The 20,598-nt window shown below is 38.5% G+C and overlaps 1 protein-coding gene across 4 annotated transcripts in view; it reads left to right on the top strand.

Annotated features, from left to right (window-relative positions):
• Positions 1 to 20,598, top strand: part of LIN9 (lin-9 DREAM MuvB core complex component) — a 39,832-nt gene continuing 19,234 nt past the window's right edge. The window contains exons 1-6 of one of the 4 annotated variants that reach the window (XM_067292940.1): positions 1 to 79; positions 10,108 to 10,140; positions 11,187 to 11,281; positions 15,134 to 15,238; positions 17,196 to 17,329; positions 20,407 to 20,532. In XM_067292940.1, the coding sequence (XP_067149041.1) occupies positions 1 to 79; positions 10,108 to 10,140; positions 11,187 to 11,281; positions 15,134 to 15,238; positions 17,196 to 17,329; positions 20,407 to 20,532 (572 nt within the window). Of the gene's footprint in view, positions 80 to 10,107; positions 10,141 to 11,186; positions 11,282 to 15,133; positions 15,239 to 16,313; positions 16,337 to 17,195; positions 17,330 to 20,406; positions 20,533 to 20,598 lie in introns of those variants that run through there. The other 3 variants (XM_067292941.1, XM_067292944.1, XM_067292943.1) reach the window with 3 other exon arrangements.

Genomic DNA, 20,598 nt, shown 5'->3' with positions numbered 1-20,598 from the left:
ATGCACCGCGCCAGGCAGCCTTTGAAAAAGCGGCGCGGCTCGTTCAAGATGGCGGAGCTGGATCAGCTGCCTGACGAGAGTGAGTAGCCGCCCGTGCCGCCGCCGCGGCCGCCGCCGCCCGGCCCCGCCGCCGCCCCCCGCTGCCGCCCGGCCCCGCCGCCGCGCCCCGCCTCCGCCCCGCGGCGGGCGCTGTGCGGGGCCGCAGCCCGAGCCGCCTCCCTGGCAACCGGGCCGGCCCGGCCCCCCCTGCCGCCGCCCCTCCCGGGCGAGGCCCCGGCCCAGCCGGCGGCGGCGGGAGGCGAGTGCCGCCGCCGCGGGGTGCTGGGCTGCCCCGTCGCGCCCGGGCGAGGCGGCGGGGGGGCCGGGCGGCACCTGCCGGGCGCGGGGCGGCGGCCGCGGCGCGGGCGGCGGGAGCCCCGCGGGGAGGGCGCGGGCTGGGGCGGGCTGCCCTGGCCCGGGAAGGGGGCGAGCGGGAGGGCGCCCCGCTGTCCTCGGGCGGGGGGAGAGCGGGTGGGTCCCCGCGCGCACTCCGGGCAGCGCCGTCGCCGCGGGGGGGCGGGGGGTGCTCGCTGCGTCTGGGGGGCACTGGCACATGCAGAGGGAAGAGCTCGGAGACCCCGTGGGGGGGGTCCTTGTACAGGAAGAGAGTGCGAAAATACATGTTTGTACACGTACAGACCTATATATCCATGTAGGTTTTGTGTGAACACAGTTTTTAACATGCCGGGTGCACACAGGGGTTAGGTGAAAACTCGTTTACAGTTGAGGCAAAAATACACTTGCTGTATATGTGGATTCATGCGCAACATACTTGAGTATTGTAAAGGGGGAAATGATTCAATGTAAAATATACCTGTAAGAAGGCATGTTAATACAGTGAGTAACAGATGCAAAAGAACTTGGGAAGACATTAAAAGTTTCACAAGTAAATTGATGAAGATGCAAGTATATCAAAGTGAAAACGGGAGACCGTAAAGGGGATGTAAAGGAGAAGCTGATCGTGGTCTAATGGACATGCTTTGTGCCACTCTTCAGTGGCATTGGAAGTAATCAATGGGGCAGTTTCTGTGTGCCGTGAATTCCACCTTGACTGTAACCATGTGCCACAAGACACCTAAGCCACTTGCTGAAAGAGAAAAGTGAGAATTCCTTGATACCCAGCAGTGGCTGACCAAAGTCCTAAGCTGAATTAAAAGGAAAAAAAAAAATGGTTTCAGCCCTTTCCATACTGCAGTCTTTCCTCCACCCTGTTACAGGCGTTTTGGAACCCTTTTGCTTCTAGCAATGCTATAAGCAGGAGTTGTGATTCTCAGTCTGAGGAACTGCAGGACAGAGAAAGCATGAAATCAACAATCAGTGTTTCTCCTGGGCTCTCATAATCGTTGCTATGTTTTAAGTTCTGGCAATCAAAGCTGAAGATGGACTGAAAGTAATGGAGATTCAGAGCATGACAGAAAAAAGGATTTGAAGGTTTTTGAGGAAGGCCTTTTGGAAGGCTAAGACTGCTTATCTTAAAATGGTACATAAGATGGAAATAATGAATAAGGTGGAAAGAATTAAGCAAGTGTGAAGGCATCACTTAGAATGTAGGTGCACAACTGCACAGCAATACGTCATGCATATGGATACTTGCAGAAGTTACTTGTATACTATTGTTTACACAAATATTTGACCAATATTTTGGTTTGTTTACATGATATGGCATCGCTGTTACAGGTTTCTGTGTAGCACCTTCATCTGCTCCAAAACATGCGCATCTGTGTAGCATTCACTTACAAGATACTCATGTAATATCTTTGCAGGCTTACATGTCATATTCATGACAGTATATACAGGAGGATTCATGTACAGATCAGTCACTACATGGTGCATTTTACAATATACTGTACATCTGCAGTCACTTATTCACATGGAACACAGCCCTATATATATTCCATTAAAACTGAACAAGTACATATTGCAAATAAATCACTTAATATGGCAAAATAAATGCTACATCAAATAGCTCCTGTTAATACCAAATGGCAGTCATTTTGACCTGCATTGGTTCTATGAATTCACTGTGGTTATTTGGCCAGCTATTTCAGTAAGAAAAAGGCAGTGTGTGAATACGCACCTGTATATTCACAAGAGTTCTCTGGAGAGCTATACCTCTTGTCAGAAGTGACTTATGGAGTAGGGTAAGATCTGGTAGAAAAATGCCCCTCTATTAGCTGTTGGCCTCTGTTCTTCTGAGAGGAGAAAATACATTTTATTGTTGTCGCATGAAGACTTCACTTTAACGATTTGTGCGTAGAATCCATTGTCATTCACTTAATTAGGATGTAAAAGGATTTTATTGGGCAAGGGGATTCTCCTCAATGGTTTGACCCTGTAATCTTGTAGATTACATTGAAAATTATCTTAACATAGTTAAATTTTTATAACGGTTCTCAGCTTAATAGTGTTAAGTCTTTATAGAAGGGATTACATGAAATTATCCACAGTGATTGAAAAAAAATATAGACTAATAAGCATTTCTTTGTAAAAGGTAGTCTGATTGTTGGTTTTCCTAAAACTCATTTTCTGGACTTCCAAGAAGTTTAAAATTTCTTTCCAAATCTGTCAGTATCTGTTGTTTTGTATGCCAGCTGTAGCAGAGCAGTGCTGAAGTGAAGCACTGTAAAACTTCAGGGGAAACTGCAAATAAGGGCCAAGCTGAAACTAGTGCATTTAGTAGCCTCAGTAAACCTACATACAAAAGGGTAGATTTTTGCTCTTAGTGACACTGTTTGACACTATTTTGTGCGTCATTATGCAAGTTCATGAACATACTAACCACTTCTGTAACGGAAGATTATCAGAAAGAGGTGACTTTGAATTTGAATCTTGCTTCTAACTACTGCATATAGATCTTTATTACAGCTCTGACAGCTGTCAGGTGAAAAACTAGTTAATATCCCTATATATCCAGCACTATTGTTTTAACCAAAGATATTTATGAAGGCTCATCGTAAATTAAAGATAGAACTGACACTCAATTTGGTACAGTTTAGTCATGTCCACTGTGCCATGTTAGACACTGATTAATACAAGTCACGGACGAACTGAGAGAACTCTAATTAATTAGAAGCATTTTATTGCTTACTGGATCTATGCTCCCCATTCATAAGAATGGACAGTGTGTAAGTTACTGTTCCTACTTTTGCCTTACCAGAGAAGGCACCTGTGCTCCAGAAGTTACCTTTAAGTATGAAAAATAAATTTTTTTTCTACTCTTTGCCACCTTCATACTGCCTACAAGGATGTAAGTAAGATTGAACAGGTCTCTTTCTTCTCCTGTAACAGATACTAGAACACAATATGTTACTGAGTTTTACTCAGGCTTGTGCTGTAATGCCAACTCTTGCTAGTAGTGTCATTGTTCCAGTATCTGCTTGACTCACAAAGCAGACCCACCTTGCGGGTATTTATGGAGGTGGTATGCTTCTGCTGTGCTGACATGGCCCCTAGGGTTTGTATTTATTTAAGTTTGGTGCAAGTAGGGGATGTTTTGTTTCTTTCATCAAATAGGGAATAACAAGTTTTATGTAGTGTTGGTGAACTGCTGGAAATGTGAAAGTTTCAAAAAGTTTGTCTTGTGCTCCCATGCCTATTCTTTCCGGTTTTGGTGAACTGGATATGTTGTAATTACACTGCAACCATCACCATATGTAGTTTATTCTAAGTATAGGACTGGAAATGAAAAAAGATATAAACTTAGACTTGATTGACACTGACTTCATGTGGATTTTTGTCTGCAACTTAATTTATAAGGGGGAGTAACAGTAAGCTTTGCAAAATTATTGTTGGAATCTTCTATAGTGGTGTAAGAATAAGTTTATAAAAAAGTTGGACTAGCTCTTGACTACCAGACTTTCAGACTTATACATAATCTCTGCGAATTTTCTCTAATATAGCATATAGTAAATTAGTAGACCATAACTCAGTTATCACATTAAAAAGTTTGTAATTAAACATAATATACTCAGTGGCAAAATAACTGAAACTTTGTAGTATGGTAGGAACTATACAGTAGTTTCACTTTCAAATTTGAAATTTGAAGAAATGGAATTTGCGTCCGAGTAGTTTGACAGTACCTGCTTGCCCTCTGACAACTTCAGTAATGCAACTGGGCAGTGAATATTCCTCAGCCTGGGAAGGAGATGAGTGTAAGGCACACGATTGCCCCTCAGAATATGTGCTTATTGTGTCTGCTAAATTTATTATTGTTACATTCTTCTGTAAAGTTGGTGTACCATCCTGTTGAAATGAAGAAGGGAGTTCACAATGACAACCTAAAATATCAAAGAGATGGCAGTATCTAGGTTTATATGCATTTCCTATAGTTAGGGCCTTTTCCCACTAGTGTTGGAAGGGAAGAGGGATATCGTCGTCTTGTATGGAGCAAAACTCGGTGAAGAGAGAGCCAGTCCATGGCAAATCCTGTAACCAAAAAATCACGGAGTATTAAAGGTCCCAGTTGCAGAAGTTTTTTAAACACTAATCATTGGATTTCTATTCTGGAGACAAAATTGTTTATGCAGACTTCACACCCAATGCGTGACTAATTTTAGTTGATGCATTCCCCACCTCCCCCCTTATCTCCTGGTAATTCTGCAGCGGAGGTAAATGGTGGGCTGTTTTACTGCTGTAAACCAGATGGCTGTTTTTCCCTGTCTCAGAAGGGAAAAACAGTTGATTGCATTGAAGTGTGCATAGTGCTGTCTTGTCGCTTCCTACTAGTAATAGCAATCTTATTTGTGGATTATTTGGTTGTAAAGTACATGGAGTAAAGCTGAGGTGAGACTTTGATAAAAACAGATGGCATGCAAATTAAACCAGAAGACTGTCATTGCAGGCATGGGCAAAGCTAAATCTATGTATTAGTGTGTTCTTTTGCACAAGTAACTCTCAGTGAGGAGGACCAGTGGAGTCAGTTACAGGGAAAACGGAGTGCAATCCCACCTTTGATCGAAGTGAAAGCATGCTTAGCTAGTTAAAAGTTCAGCAGCATGGGACCACCAGCAGGAGTAAAGCACTGAGCTACTAGTGAATGGATTATTTCCATGTTATATGTAGGCATCTATCACATGTATCAACAAGTGACAGGTGAATCAGGGAAAGAAGCTGGAATGTAGTAGTGATAGGTGGCAAAGTGTTAACCTTTTACAATACAGATAACCAGCAATATGCTACGCTTTTTAGTATTGTATATTGGTAGATCTTGCTAATGCTTTTTCTAGGGATTTGTTGTGTTTTGGGACAGGCAGAAGAAGGGAAAGGGGATGAAGAACCTTCTGCGTGCACTTTCGTCCCATTGATGGAGGCAGCAGCGTAAGGAAGGCACTTCAGGCAGAAATCATCTTCCTTACCCCTAGCACAGTCCCTGCTACGGTTCACAGGCACCCTCCCCTTGCATAACCAGTTGCTCTGCTCTGACGCTTCACTCAGTAGATGGAGGGGAGATGTGGCCCACCTCTAGCTGCTGTGGTTTTCCACTGCAAGCACAAAGGGGCCATGGCCATAGCACTGCCCTGCTCTGGACGTTTGAGGCGAAAGGTCGGCAGAACCATATGAGATTCAGCACACAAGACAGTACTCAGTCTTAATTTCATGGGTGCTAAAGAGTACTCACAGTGAATACTTCTGGCATCATTTGTACTGCGTACCTTTAAGACTGTAGTGTTACTACAGTATTAGTATATTGTCCATCATGAGAATGTAGTGTTAGAAAAAGAGCATTTCATTATTTTGGTTATTGTCTGCACAAGTCCTGTAGCAGAAATCATAAAAATGAAAAAATCGACTTCTATCCAGTAGTTAAATCAGGATTTGGATTTACATGAATATCAGTCCATTAGTGGGTTCATAACATAAGGGAAATGCTGATCCATGCTTGAAGTTAAAAGTTATTGTTCTCTCTCTTTCTGTTTGTTTGTTTGTTTAACTCTTCAGCAAGCCCAAAAGTTTTGAGGGAGCTTAAATGCTGCCGCTCAGTTTTTCCTATGATGCATGCTGTTCTCTTTCTAAGTTTCCCTGAATTAGCTGTCCTTTTAATGGCCAGTCATTTGAGATGCTTCCTCTCTGCTAAAGCAACTTGTGCCATGCTTGTGCAGATGAGTGATCTCTAGCAGGGTTAATGACTCAATATGTAATAAAGGCTTATGTTTCTCCTTCCTTCTCCACGAGTTTGCTCTGTCATGCCATTTTAGAGCCATCCGTGTAGTTAATTACATATGTTTTTGAGGTGTAGCGCAACCAGTGTTAAAGTAACTGATGATCTGTGCAGAATTTAGATAAAATAGTGTAATGATCTGGAGAAGAAAGGTTTTATTATTACTCATCTGAATTATACAATTTCCTATATTGATTTCGATATGCTCTTATGACACCTGTTTGTGCTCACACATTAGTAAAGTCAGTAGCTATGGAACTCCCCTTTAGTTATTTGTAACCTTCATTTTCAAAATTGTGATTAGTTGTTACAAATTTTTTATTTAAAAAAACTGAAAAATCTTTCACAATTATAATGTGTGTGTCGGTATTCCTGTTTAAATTTTAAGATCAGCTGTTGAGAAGCTGTGTTTGATTTTAAACTGCTTTGTTTCATGTTAACACTGAAAATATACATCAGGGCATCCATAACTGCCCATGTTGAACCGCAGTAACACTATCTCTCTTTTGTTCAGTTATGGTATTTTCAGATGGGGAGGAGGAAATGGATGCTTATTTTTGAACTTATATGTGACTTTAATTTTTTTGAATAGAAGAAAAGATTTTGAATTATTTTTCCTGCGCCTCAAAGCCTTTCTCCACATAAGAAATACTTTTTAGAGAAAGAAATAGCAGCGTTTCTTTTCAAGTCTGTTCGTGTTGCTCACAAAGCAGTTGTTGTAGCTCATCTTCCTGGTGAGGCTCTACAAGCACTCTCCTGCGCTAGGAGAAGGCGACCGGGGCTGGAGAGGCAGCGGTGCTGGAGGCTGCGCCGGTGCTGCCGGGGCAGGAGTTCAGGACTAGCGGAGCTGTCCAGCCGCCACCCCGCGAGGAGCGGCAGCTGCAGCAGAGCAGATTTCTGCCTAGTCTAGCCTGAGAAAGTCGTAGTCCTCACTGTGTGTGACTTGGCCCACTGAACAGTATGTTAATGCTGAATTTTTTTAGTTCAGTTTTACATGCACCCCTTGAAAATCACTCCTTGGTAATGTTATAAAACATATAAATACGCTTATTCCTGTCCCCTAGGTACTAACAGGCTTCCTCTTATCATGCTAGTAAATGCCTCACAATCTCTAACACAGTTTTTTTACTGCTCGTGTTGCATGTATTTTACAGATTTTAAGGCTAGAAAAGGCCCTTATAATCCTCTTACCTGACATTCCGCTTTAAGCATGCGACAGTACTTGTATCTGTGGAATTTCTGTACATCAGTTCCACATTTCCTGTTTCAGCTATAGTTTTCTCTTTAAAAGCATATGTGAGCTTGATTTGACTTTGAATGATAGGGAGCTTGTCATGCCCTTTCTTAGTATAATTAATATAAAAAATACTGTTAAACTCTTGCATTCCTTGCTAACCTGAACTTAGCCAGTATCATCTTCAAACAATTAGATCATGTTTTACCTTCTACCTTGTAAAAAAAAACAGATGCAGAGCTATTTACTATCTAAATTATCTTCCTTTGTAGATACTTGTGATCAATGCAGATCTTGACCTTCTTTGGGAAGAACAAGATTGGAGTGTCTTGACTTTCTCGTAATAAGGCATGTTTTTAGATCTTCAAATCTTTCTCCTAGCTCTGCTCTGAACTTTCTCCCAGTTTTTCAAACTTTTGGTCCAGTGTGAACACTGTGTTGAAGTAATTTATTTACTAACACTATACAAAAAGTGGAGCCCAATAGATACTAAAACAAGACTAAGCCGCTTGTACAGTTCACTTCGGAATACTGTGACAGAGCAGGTCCCAGTATACTATATATATTGCAATAGCAAGTAGGCCTTGTAATTCCTGAGCCACTGCTGTAGTGACTAGGCTGTACTTCCCCAAGTCGAGCTTTTTACTCTTAGTTTTAAGAAAGTCACCTCAATGACCCTCTGAATCTTGAAGCAGATTTTGGTTGTAACATCCTAAGTGATGCGCAGACCCTGTATTTCTTCCTTTCCATCCGTTCCTTTTAATGTGTTTGATGTCTGTAGCAATGAAATCTGTGTCATTGTCATAATAGGTATTTACATTCAAGCATGTGTATATATTTTGCTTTAATCTCTTTGTTTATAATTAAAATGCTGGTTAAAAAGGCTGTCTATGATTATATGTTTGTTGGTCCGAATGAAAGTTGTATACAAAATTACTGGTATTTGATGTGAGGCTGGGATACTAGTAAACCAATAATTATTTTAATTAAAAATTAGGATAGTTGTAATAGACTTAATCTATCCTGAATCACTTTGCAATTTTTTATAGTTTTTCAAATACTTTTATCTGTATTAAAACTTGGTTGTTTTTTATTTTAACCCATTATTTCTCAGAAGATCATTCTAGCTTCCATTTATGTGGCCCTGGCTGTACATAAAGTAGTGCCAAATTAAACAGAACAAGTGAAATGTTCTATTTTTCTTAAGGTTTGCTGTTCTTACAAGTAGCACCTATGATCAATTTAATTGAACTTGACAAGAAAACCCATGATATTGTTGCCTTTAAGGTAAAATTAAGTTTATATACATCTCCATTGTCATTTTAATATCCTACATATATTCTAATGTTTTAGACTACAGAAATATAAGTTCTGGTAATTTCCTGCAACTTATTACATTAAAATAGCTTAGTTTCACTACGGACATGCCTGGACAGGAGTTTCCTATTTGAACACTGATATTCCTGAATAAAGATGCTCTTTTCTGGTTATGTTACCTTAGTTGCAGGTTAAGTGAAAATAAATGAGCACTCTTATTCTGGCATGCGTGTTGAGGATTGTGGTTTGGGGGAAACTTACTGATTCATAACTACCCCATGCAGACAATACCTTAGCAGCTAAGGCTGTTTTGGAGTGTTAATTTTACAAAACTAGAAGGTAGCGCAGTAACACTGCTATCCATCGCTTCTCTCTAACCGGTGTTTCTGTTGCCAGTCATTTAATAGGCTGCTCTGCTGCCCCATCAGCAGTCTCGCAGATGAAGCATCCGAGTTCGATGGTGAGCAAAGCATCTCGGGCACTTCACCTATGAAACTAAACCCCCAATATAATGCTTTGCGGCCTCTTGCTGAATCGTTAGGTTTTCGTTGTTGTCATGTTCACCCTTGAATGAGTTCATTGAACTTGATTTATCTGAGAAAGAGGGACAGCAAAAGAGGGCGTTGTTCAGTGTTATAGATGGCGTGCCTGAGATCTTTCAGGATAGCGATCCATTCTGGAAAGCCAGCGTTTCCTCCATTTGACAGTCCTCATGATACTGCTTCTGCCTGTCCATCTTCCCCATATTTTTAAATTGTGTGTACTTGTTAATCTTGGCACACGTCTCACTATCCCTTACATTAATCTTTGAGGGAGAAACATTGCTTCACTGGCCATCACATGCCTGTTTCACTTTTCAGGACTGCACTTTTGGTGGATAGCAGGGACCCCATGTATTTATGCAAACGCAGTATACAGTATCTGTATTTGCGATATCGGAGAACTTTGAATTGGTTTCAGTCACAAAAGAGAGCTCATTACAGTTTCATAGTAAGTTGTATAATATATTTGCAACTGCATCAAACAAGCAACTGTGTGGAAGTATGCAGTTTGGAAATAAAGCTTGTTCGGAGCTGACTGCATTAAACAAAAGCGCTCAGGATCTGAAACGGTTTTGTGAATGTGAAACTAAAAGCAGAAAAAAGAAAGTGAATACGCTTTCAAGGTTTACTGGGTCATAGCCATGTAATGCTATACCTACTGCCATGGAGAGCGTACAGGGTTCATTCATTCAGCTGTGAAAGATTTGATATTAAATTGTCCTTTCTGCCAAAGAATTAATTAAGAATACATAGACTCTGCATAGGTTGTGTATTTTGAAATATCTTATGATTTATGTGGACTTTCTGATATATTACAGGTTCTTCAGCAAAAGCACTTGTGAGCTTGAAAGGTAAGAAACTAATGTCTTAATTTACTGTTGTAAATCTGAAAGTCCAATTATCCCTTTCATTTGTACTTGAGTTTCTGGCCTCAAAAGCTTCAACAAAATAACATTTATTAAAGAGGGTTTTTTGTTAATTTTTTTTTTTTTTTTTGTGGATATCTGTTATTTCAGTTGACTGATGCTCAGAGATTGAAACCACATATGTTGTGGTGTATTTAGACACTGTTCTTTTGGGTGGCATTTCTGAAACGTGTTTTTTCTTTTCAAGTACTGCTTAGGTGTCAGGTTTGATGAGAAAATTGAGTTAATCTTTCCTTTCTTGAGGATGAGATAGGAGAACGATTCTTCATGCAACCTGTACATGTGACAAATTACAATAGGAAGGAAATTCATAATCTCATTGTGTCTTCTATCAGCAAGTAGAGGGAGAACTAAAAAATCTGTTTCCTATATTCTTTCTTTGAAATTATTTTCATGAATATTACATAAAAATTTTGAATGCTTTTACTCTGCCAAATAGTAGAAGTTTCTTTATAAATTGCATTAAACAACAAAGAAGAAATGGTCTGCTGAACGTGTTTTAACCATTGTAGGTTTGGTTCAGTTAAATTTGATTTTTTTTTTTCTTTCTTTCTGTTGGAGTACATCCCCTTAAATCATTTTTTAGAGCCAGAAGGAGGCCAGGACTTCTAGAGCTTTACCTTCTTCAAGATTCAGTTACAGCCATGCTACAGCTGTCTAGGTGTTTGTCACCTTGGCAATGGAAGTAATAGATTCCAGCAAAGAGGGATTTCATGAAATCTAAACTTTGTGTCATGAAAAAAAGCTTTGTTCTTGGTCTCCCTTTTTCTGAAAGCCTCTTTCAGTTTTTTTTTATGAGTGTTCAGAACAATTTAATAAAAATACTGGTATCTAAAATCCATTCATAGTTGACTCAAAAGAAACCATTGCAAGTAACAAAAATATATTAGTATTTGACAGTATTATGCTAACTTTTGGATAGTAGTTATATTTACAAAAATAATATTAATGACATGAACTCTTCACAACAGAGGGAAGTTTATCCAGTACATGGAATGAAAAGTACAATTCTCTACAGAAAACACCTATTTGGAAAAGCAAGAATGCCAGTTCTGCTGTGGAAATGGTAAGAAGCACATATGTTTCAAGAAGCAAAAAAAGACACAATTTTAGGATGAGTAAAATACCATAAAGTGAACCAAATTTAAGTATTGAATAATTTGCCTGAAATTTATAGTTTCACATTTTCAGAGCATTAAACTATATCCTTCACAAGTACTCTACTCAGTTCCAGTGTGAAATGAAGGCATATTTTATAAATGAAGAAACAAACAAATTAAATTTATGACTTTGTTCAAGATAGCTCTTAGTCATTTTCTCTCTTTTTTGTAAAGCAAGTGCTGTGTGGAATATTTGTATTGTATCTACCATGATGAATATAGGAATCATCATTTCTTATGAACTGTTTGGTCTATCTCATGAAATATCTCATTTCGAATTTTGGCTAAGAATTGATGCATAAGGAAAAGGAAGGAAAAATGTCATAATACACTTCCATCCTTGTGCCTTCTGAGGGGGGAATATTTTATTAAAAGGGAAGGAATGGCAATGAGGTGTCCTGCAGTATTCTGAGAGCGCTCATAGGAGACCTTAAGTTAAAGAACTGCTCTGGGGCGGGGGAGTGAAAAGTAGGCACCCCGCAGCCTCCAAGATCATGTTTCTGTTCTTTGGTTTGACCATTGCTCTCTCGCTCTCTCTCTTTGAAACATTCTGTTGTCCTTTCTTTCCTTATCACATTCAAGCTTTTCTTCATTATTCTCAACCTCCTCTGCCTGTACGTAACTATTTTTGTTTTGTTTATGCTGCCAGCTGTATCACGCCCAGTGCCTTGTTTGTCCGCATCTGTAATACTGTGTGTTCTTTTCTAATACACCCTGGTAGATGGCATACTCTGGATTGCTATGCAGACCTTCTCTCCCACACTCTTCTGATGCCACCTTCTTCCACAGTAATTGCAGCCAACTTTCTAACTAGTCACCTGTTTTGTATTCAAATCATTATTTGTTTATTTGTAGTAAGCGCATTGTTTATTTTCAGGGAAGTGTTATGTTTGAAAACTCTTGCACTTGCCTGCTCTGCACATAATCAAAATATCTGAGCAGCATCCAGTAGCGCTTTAAGCAATGTGACTAACATCTGTCATATGTAATTTTTCTGTGATCTTCTCCCTGTAGAGAGAAATGTACACAGAAAGGGGCCTTATTTTGGTAGGATTCATGCAGATGTAGGTACACATGTTGCTAGTGCTTTTGCTAGAGAAGACAAGGTCTACAAAATGCAGTTCTAGACAGTAGTGATCTTTGTGATGGCCCTTAGTTTCTGTGGGGGTTCGAGTCACAGTTTCCAACTGCTCACTAGGGAAATTCATCTTCTCACAAAAAAAAGCTCTAGCAGTAATTTAGAAGATTGCATGTGCCAGAGGATAGAAATCACTAACCGTAATATTTATGCCAAAACTTTAAGTATGCTGACTTTAAGTATTGAAAATAAGTAGTGAGACTCTGAATTTGATTCAGTATTCTGTGGGAAGCTGGGGTAAAGAACAGAGGATAGACTGATATGTGTGCAGAAGCCCATGCTGCTGATAAGTGGCATGGTCTTCTATACTAGTTTGAGTTTCCTAAACACCATAAGTTTTGAATGTATGTTGTACTGCTGATTGAAAAATCTTCCAAAAATGCCCAACCTTTTTAGCGAAGTTGGATGACGCCTCTTTGCAATACTTCTTACTTTTTTCTGGTGCAAGGCATAGGCAATCCAAATTGATGAAGCCGTTTATCAGTTTGGATAGTTCCTTGGAATAGGTTTTGGCAGCTTCTGTTGAGGCTTATAAATCAGTCTTCTTGGCCTGTAATATAGCCTCGGCGTAAGGTTGAAGGAATTATGTAAGTTTTGTCTTGTTTGTTTGAGCATTTGTGTTCCTGTGTTGGCATGTGCTCTTCATCTAGTACAGTGTCAGAAAATCAAGCAGACCTATGTAGACATTTGGGAGAAAGAAGTTATTCTGGAACCAGCACCTCAAATATCAAATTTAGGATATAATTATGGAAATTCAGTAGGAACCTGACTGTTTTCCCTGTGAGCGGAATGCTGTGATAAAAACAAATTTGGGGAATTTAGCGATATAAGAGTCTTTATTGTTGAGGCAGGAATGTGGATCTGCTTTCTTGCTCAAAAGTTAGAAACATTCTCACCTTTTCTTTTTAAGATAATGGTTTGTCCAGGACATCAGAGAGGGTATAAAAGAGCATAAAGACACCGTAATTGAAATTTAAATTTGCTCTTGAGGCAGTGTAGTGAATTGGAACATGGGGAAAAAAAGAACTCTATATCTTGCTGAAGAGAGAAAAACATCCAGAACAATTAATATGATAAACTAGTTACTGTGTTAATATGGTATGGGCACCATTTGACTACCGTTCTAATATATAGTTCCTCTATTCAGTGTGTCTCTTTTTCCTGGTTTGTAATCTCTTCAAAGAATGGGCATTTTCTTCTTGTGTGTGTTGAATATACCTGGGTGTCCAGCACCACTGTTACTTAACAGCGCACTTGTTGTGTAGTTATGGTTATAAATATATATAATGTTGAGTAAGAAAGACACACTTCCTCAGAAAAGTTCCAGCTGGTCTCATGAAATGGAATAGACAGATTTTATTTTTTCTATCACTAATTAATTCTATAGGGACTAGTTTTTTCAAACATATTAGATGTTTTGATCAGCCACAAACTTATTTAATATCTTTCTTAAATGTAAATACTTATTAGTGAAGTTATATTTCACTTTGTTGATTTATTTTGTTTCCAACTGCTATGAAGGACTTCTCTTTGTCATTAGTATTCATCACTTTGTGGGTGTCATAGATTTCATACCCATGTCAATTAGTAGCTTTTCCCCCATCTGTAATGACAGAAGCGAAATCTGCATTTGTTCTGCCTTTCTTCGTCACCTTTGTAAATAGTTTGACTTACAAGGAGTGCTGCAGGATGCAGTCTTGGGGCTCCACAAAGGAGAGATTTCGGTTGTGGCTGGCTCCTGTGCTGGGCCGCAGTGTTCATGGAAGGAAGACTTCTTGCTGTCAGCTCTAATAGCCAGTCGTAGGTTGCTGTTTTGTCCTCAGGCTTTGTGCAAGCTTTTAGTCATAGGGTAAAATCTTGAGGTATAACTAAGCAGAAGTATTTGAAAGGGATTTTTTTCATGCTGTATATTTGCAATATGATTTTTCATTTTTGGTCAGCTTTTTAATTCTCTTTGAGCCATAACATCTTAGCATACAAATAAATTTTAATCAGCATAAATTCTAAATTCGTCTCTTATCTGATATTTTTCCGTAACTTGTTAGAGTTTTAGTTTCATCGGACTTTAGCTTCTTAGCATTTTGCAATATAGGCACTTTCAGCAAGTTTAAAAAAAAAATAAAACACTTTAGATTCATAAGAGATCCTTGCAAGAAATTTTATATCCAGCTAATTTTTTTCTATTGAGAACATACCCAAATAAGCACAGTTTGAATAAACCTTTTTAAAAAAAAAAAAAAAAACAGAACAAACTGTTTAACAGATGTGCTTATAACCCAAATAAATACTACATTTAGCTTAGATACACAAGTGTTTAGACACCTAGCTCCCCTGGAAACAAGTGGGAGTTAGGTTCTAAATACTTCTGTGGATCTGGGCCAGCAGTGTAGTACTGGGTTATAGTTAGCATTGGAAAGCCTGGAATCTTAAATTCCTTCCTCTCTTCTCTCAGCCCTTAGATTTGTAACTGCTAGGAGGCTCTATTTATTGTGTACCATCTGTCTTAAACCAATAGGTGGCCAGGGAGGAAAAGGCATTCCGTTTCTCTCGCTGTCAATTCTGTGCATGAACAGAGAAATCAGGGTTTTTTGTAATTCATTGTTAATTTTGATACATGCAGCCCTTCAGAAATTCAAAACGGAGTCGACTCTTCTGTGAAGAAGATGACAGACAAATAAACACAAGGTCACCCAAAAGAAATCAGAAGGTTGCGATGGTTCCACAGGTACCTACATGTATGCAGATATTTTTACCAGAAAGGGGAGCAAGCCTATCTGTGTTAGTTGAAAATTAGGATCCATTTGCTTTTCAAGTTGCATTATCAATTTAGGAATATTTTTGTGAGGAAAGCTGTTACTAGGGATAAGCCACATTTCAAAATACATTTATATTTTCTTCTCACAACTGGGTTCCTCAGCTTGCTTATGAGAGTACCTGTTCATTTTGATCCTGGACATAAGCATACAGAACTAGGAAGGATTCCAGAGTAGTTGACTATCTTGCTACTGCAAACAGTCATGTCCTCTAAACTGCCTAAATTTGTTTAGTTTCAGTTAAAAACTAACTAGGTTTCTTGCACTGACTATCTAATTTAGAAGACTGTTACAAGACGTTGCCATATTCCAGTAGTTAGGAACTTGCTCTTGTTTCCTAGCCTAAATGTATTCGTGGCCAGCTATACCTACTTATTCCTGTAATGATACTCTTCTCTAATTCAAATGACTTCTTTTTCTACTCCTCCCCTTGAGTATCTACTCCTTGTTATATCACAAAATAGCAGCAATAATTTCCCTCAGCCTTTATTTGCTCTGCCAGACAGGACAGCATTTCTTAGTCTCTGATAATTGGCTCTCTATTCCTTTTGCCATCCAAATCACTTTTCTGTACGTCACTGTTGGAGCCTGTGATATGCATTTGCATTACTACTTTTGAATTTGCCGTACTGAAGAAGTAGATATGTTTGAATACTGCTCTTATTTGCTTTCTCAGCTGTACTGTGCAGTGTAGTATGGGGAAGACTTGGCAATTTCCATTTTTCTGGATCCATTTTGTCAGAGATAAGGGCCATGACATCTCTCTCTATTCATTGCCATGATTTCTTAACAGTAGAAAGTCCTGAATAATGTTCTAGGTCCAGCTGGTTTGTACTTACATGTCTGGTTCAGGAGATGCTGTGATTACTGGGTAAACATTTGTGAGGGACTCCAGCTGCTGTTGCTCACAGATCTTGCCGTCCTGCTAGGCCTTGTTTCCTGGAGTTCGAGTGGAAGAAAGGGGACCTGTGTCTAGAAGGTAGTGGTTAAGCCCAGCAGGAGCCAGCAAGGTGCCTACCTTACGCTTTATCCTATTGCTGCTACTAAAGGTCAAAATTGTGTTGAGCATTTGGGGAGGATAACAACTAGTTATGGCTTGGGGACCCAGTTAAACTAATATTCTCACAAAGCTGAAATCTTTTGTAAGCAACTTTCTCCTTGTCAGTTAAGACAGCCATCCCTGGAACAAAATTACGGAATTATCTTTCTTCAGTCTTGTTTAAACACAGTTCTATGTATTATGCATGGGATCTAAGACAGTGTCTTTTCTGCGGTTTATAAAATAGTTTTCAAACATAGGTAAAACTTGATTGCTTATGTCCGTGCTAGGTACTCTTGCAGTTTGTTAAAAAAGAAACACTCTGCTCAAGGCTTTGACTGTATTACATTACTGTGCTAATTTCATCTTAAGTTTAAGAAGAGTTAGCAAGAGCAGAAGAACTAGTGCAAATGAGGCAGTTGGTGTTGCTGGCATTTGAGCCTCCATGTCATGTATGCCAGTCTGAGATAAAGTTCAGTAGTGCCTCAAATTTTTAAGGTCTGTGTATGCTTTAGAGCCCGTACTGTTGTTACCAATAATTTAGTTTCAGTGTTGGAAAATGTTCCTATTAGAAGAGCCTTGTATGGAGATAATTTGTGGCACTGATCCCACTAAAGTTTGCCATCTGCTGTTTGATTTCATTGTTAATATAACATGGTAAGATTTATTATACATCTGCAACAAAAAAAATTATCATGAAACAATGTATGTGATTAAAACATAGCAATTATTAATGTACAAATTTTTATCAAGAAAATGAAGTTTAATTATTTGAACATTGAAGAACCTTAGAGGGCTGTGTTTAATCATTCCTTTATTTTACTGTATAGAAGTTTACTGCAACAATGCCGACACCAGACAAGAAAGCATCGCAGAAGATTGGTTTACGGCTTCGTAACCTGCTCAAACTTCCCAAAGCTCACAAGTGGTGCATATATGAATGGTTCTATTCAAATATAGATAAGTATGTATTTTTTTAATGTAATTATCACTTATTAGCATAGAAACAAGCATTTTCAGAAATCGAGCTGCAAATTTCCATGTATTGGTTAGACACTCTTAGGTTTAGTCTTAAACTTTTAGAGCTTCAAAATTATTTTATTTTATTTTTTTTCTTTTTGTCTTTTTTTCTTCTTTATGATGAGCAGCCTACTTGGGTATCGTCTTTAGTCTTCTATGGAATGCTTTCCTTCATGGAAATAGTTTTCTTTTCTCTGACCTCTGCCTCTACCAGATACAAGATTTTATTCATATGTTTTAACATTTTAAGTATGAAATTATCAGAACATCTGGACTTTTTTGAACCTTTGGATTGATGTTGCACACTGGAGATGGGAAGGAGACTCTTTACTACATAAGCCATTACTTACATAAAAAATGTAAATGTTGGTTTCTGATATTTCTTCCCCATCACCCTGTTTTTGCTGTGATCACTAACAGAACTGTGGGTTGTAACTATTCACCTCTTCCCTGGATACTGGCATCCTTCCTGTATCACCTAATCTACCATCCAGACTGTTTTGGCAATCTGTGCTTCAGGATAGTTGGCCCTTGTTTTGTTAATACCACTAGTAAGGTGGGATGAATCATTTAAAAGAACCATTTTTAATTAAGTCCCTAATCATGAAGAACTAAAACTTCTAAAATGTAAAAATCATTATTAATACATGTAATCTTAAAGCTACACTGATTGGCTAATGTATGAAACATTTTAGCATTTAGTGTTCTAAAGGATGGCTTAAGAGTTGACAAGTACTCTTTTCTAGTATTTATTCATAACAAAATAATTATGGGCTTTTTTTCTTTTTTGATCAGGGCTGTTTTCCTTAAACTGAGCAGGCAGTTCTAGCAATAAAAAACACATTTTAGGATATGCCTGTCACAAGTAGAAGAATTACATATTCACTTTAGTTTGTTTGGACTTCCTTGTTTGTAGGATTTAGTTCTTTTGAAAGAAGTAGTCTTTGCATGCTTTTCTGATTTTGCTGAAAACAACTACTTATTCATAGTAATAATTTTAATGTGTGACATACGTGACAATAATTAGCATTTTTACAGCTGTCCAAGAATTTTTAGTTTATTCCCAAATAATTGTCTGTATAGCTTTTGGTCGGTCAGTAAACTAGAATTCAGTTTTAGTAGATAATTCTGAAAAATTCTTTGATATAGTTTTCAAGTGTATGTTTGTAATACTAGTAAGATATGATCATGTTAAGATATCATAAAATAGTTTACTAAGAAATTACAGAACTTTGAAAGATAAATTTTGATTTATGTGGTTTTGAATGATGTGATCTAGACTTAATGTGAAGCATAAAAAAGTTTAAATAAGAGCTAACTCCATCAGCTGAAAAAAATCTCACTTTACAAGTCTCAAAATATTTTAATCAAATTGTTTTATTTTAAATTGGCTTCATCTATGTAAATGTTATAATTTTACTGTAAGTTTTAAAAATATTTTTCTCTGCAGCTATCATCTGTGATTATTAGAAAATTATTGAAGTTGTTTCGGTTAGATTCTCACTAGACTGCTATACATGGGACTGTTTTCTGTAAAGTCCCCTTTTTCCTGAGTAGATCGTGGTACAGTCTGCTCTGACATCTGACACACTTCAATGGTTCTAGGTATCTACTTATCCAGTTGCAGTTGTAACTTGCTCACACTGGTTCCCAGAGCTTCTCGTCTTGTGGGTGCTGTAGTTTTACAGTTTGCCCATTTAGTGATAGTAAAAGGAATCACCTACCAAGTCTCTTTCTCCAAAAGACAGTTGTTCTTTGCTGTAGCTAACATAAGATATCTATGCGTATCTGGATAAAACAAAACTCTTTTATGCACTTCCTTGCCTGTTTCCTGCCCACCATTGTTCATCCTTTGCACATTTGGTCAGGGTCCTCAGCAACTCCTGAACCCCGTCCTAATCTCTGTTTTCCTCCTCTGCAGTTTCCTTTTAGTTCATCCCACAGTCGCAGATCCGTCTACTGCAAAAATATTCTATTCCGTTCTTGCCTAAGTTTCCTTATCCCTGTGAACCTTCCCTTTCTCCTGCCACCCCGTACTCCTAGTCGAAAGCTATGTTGTTTCCAAGATCCTTTGTTATGTGCTCAGGGAGTTTCCCCTATAAACCTTAGCACCCTGCAGAGTTTGGGGGAAAAAAAAGTGGCTTTATCTAGGATGCAGTTATTCTTTTGTTCTCACCAGGTGAGATCTGGTTCAGTTGCACGTAGTCTTTAATGATTAACCTGCCATTAGACAGGCATATCCATTGCTGGTCCCTTGTCTTCTCAGCACAAGAAGAATGTGGTACTACAAAGTAAAGGGCAGTCATAAAACATAAGGATACAGACAGGTCACAGCATCAAACAGAAATTCATAATAAGTAGGTTCTCTGAACTGTCACTGCTGTGACGCTCATCCTCTACTTTCTCATGGAGTCGTGGAATGATATAATAAAAGTTTCTCTTGTATAACTATAGAGAATGATAAGTTGGTTCAATCTACTGCATTTTTGGAACCTTTTGTTGAGAATCTGGGTTATAATTGAATGAACTGGTGAAAAAGGTACAATTTTTTTCTATGTCTTGCTGGCACATTGCATACGATTATTGTCCCTTGCTTTGCTCTTAATACCTCACTGCGCCCTTATGGTTTCCTTCAGTGAGCTGCAGTATCTTCATGGCGCTTCACTGGTTTTACTGAGGTTTCATTTGGTTACGACAGTGCCTTTGCATACATTGCAAAGCAGGATGAGTGTTTCCGTGTATTAACAGGAGAGGTGAAAATTGCTAAACATTATAGACTTTAAAATCACACAGATTGATAGTAAGGCTCAAATACAACAGTAGTCCCGGAAACTTTCTTTGTTTTTTAATGGAATTGATTTCAGGTTAAGTTTTCCCTTTGAATATAAATATCTTGTTTTTATGGCTTATCCATACTTTTCCTTTTTAGTATATTTTTTACACGCTGATGAATGCTTTTTAGAACTTTGTGACGAAAGTTTACTAAGTGTATTTAATAGAGGACCAATTATGTTTTAACAGACCACTATTTGAAGGAGATAATGATTTCTGTGTATGCCTGAAAGAATCCTTCCCAAATCTGAAAACTAGAAAATTGACAAGAGTAGAGTGGGGAAAAATCAGACGACTAATGGGAAAGCCACGAAGGTAATTTTTTTTTTTCCTTTACAATTAATAACTACATGTACAGTTTTATGACTTTATGGATTGTTC

Source organism: Apteryx mantelli, chromosome 3 (assembly GCF_036417845.1).
Source record: "Apteryx mantelli isolate bAptMan1 chromosome 3, bAptMan1.hap1, whole genome shotgun sequence".
Lineage (NCBI taxonomy): Eukaryota > Metazoa > Chordata > Aves > Apterygiformes > Apterygidae > Apteryx > Apteryx mantelli.
This window is presented reverse-complemented; position numbering and strand designations above follow the sequence as displayed.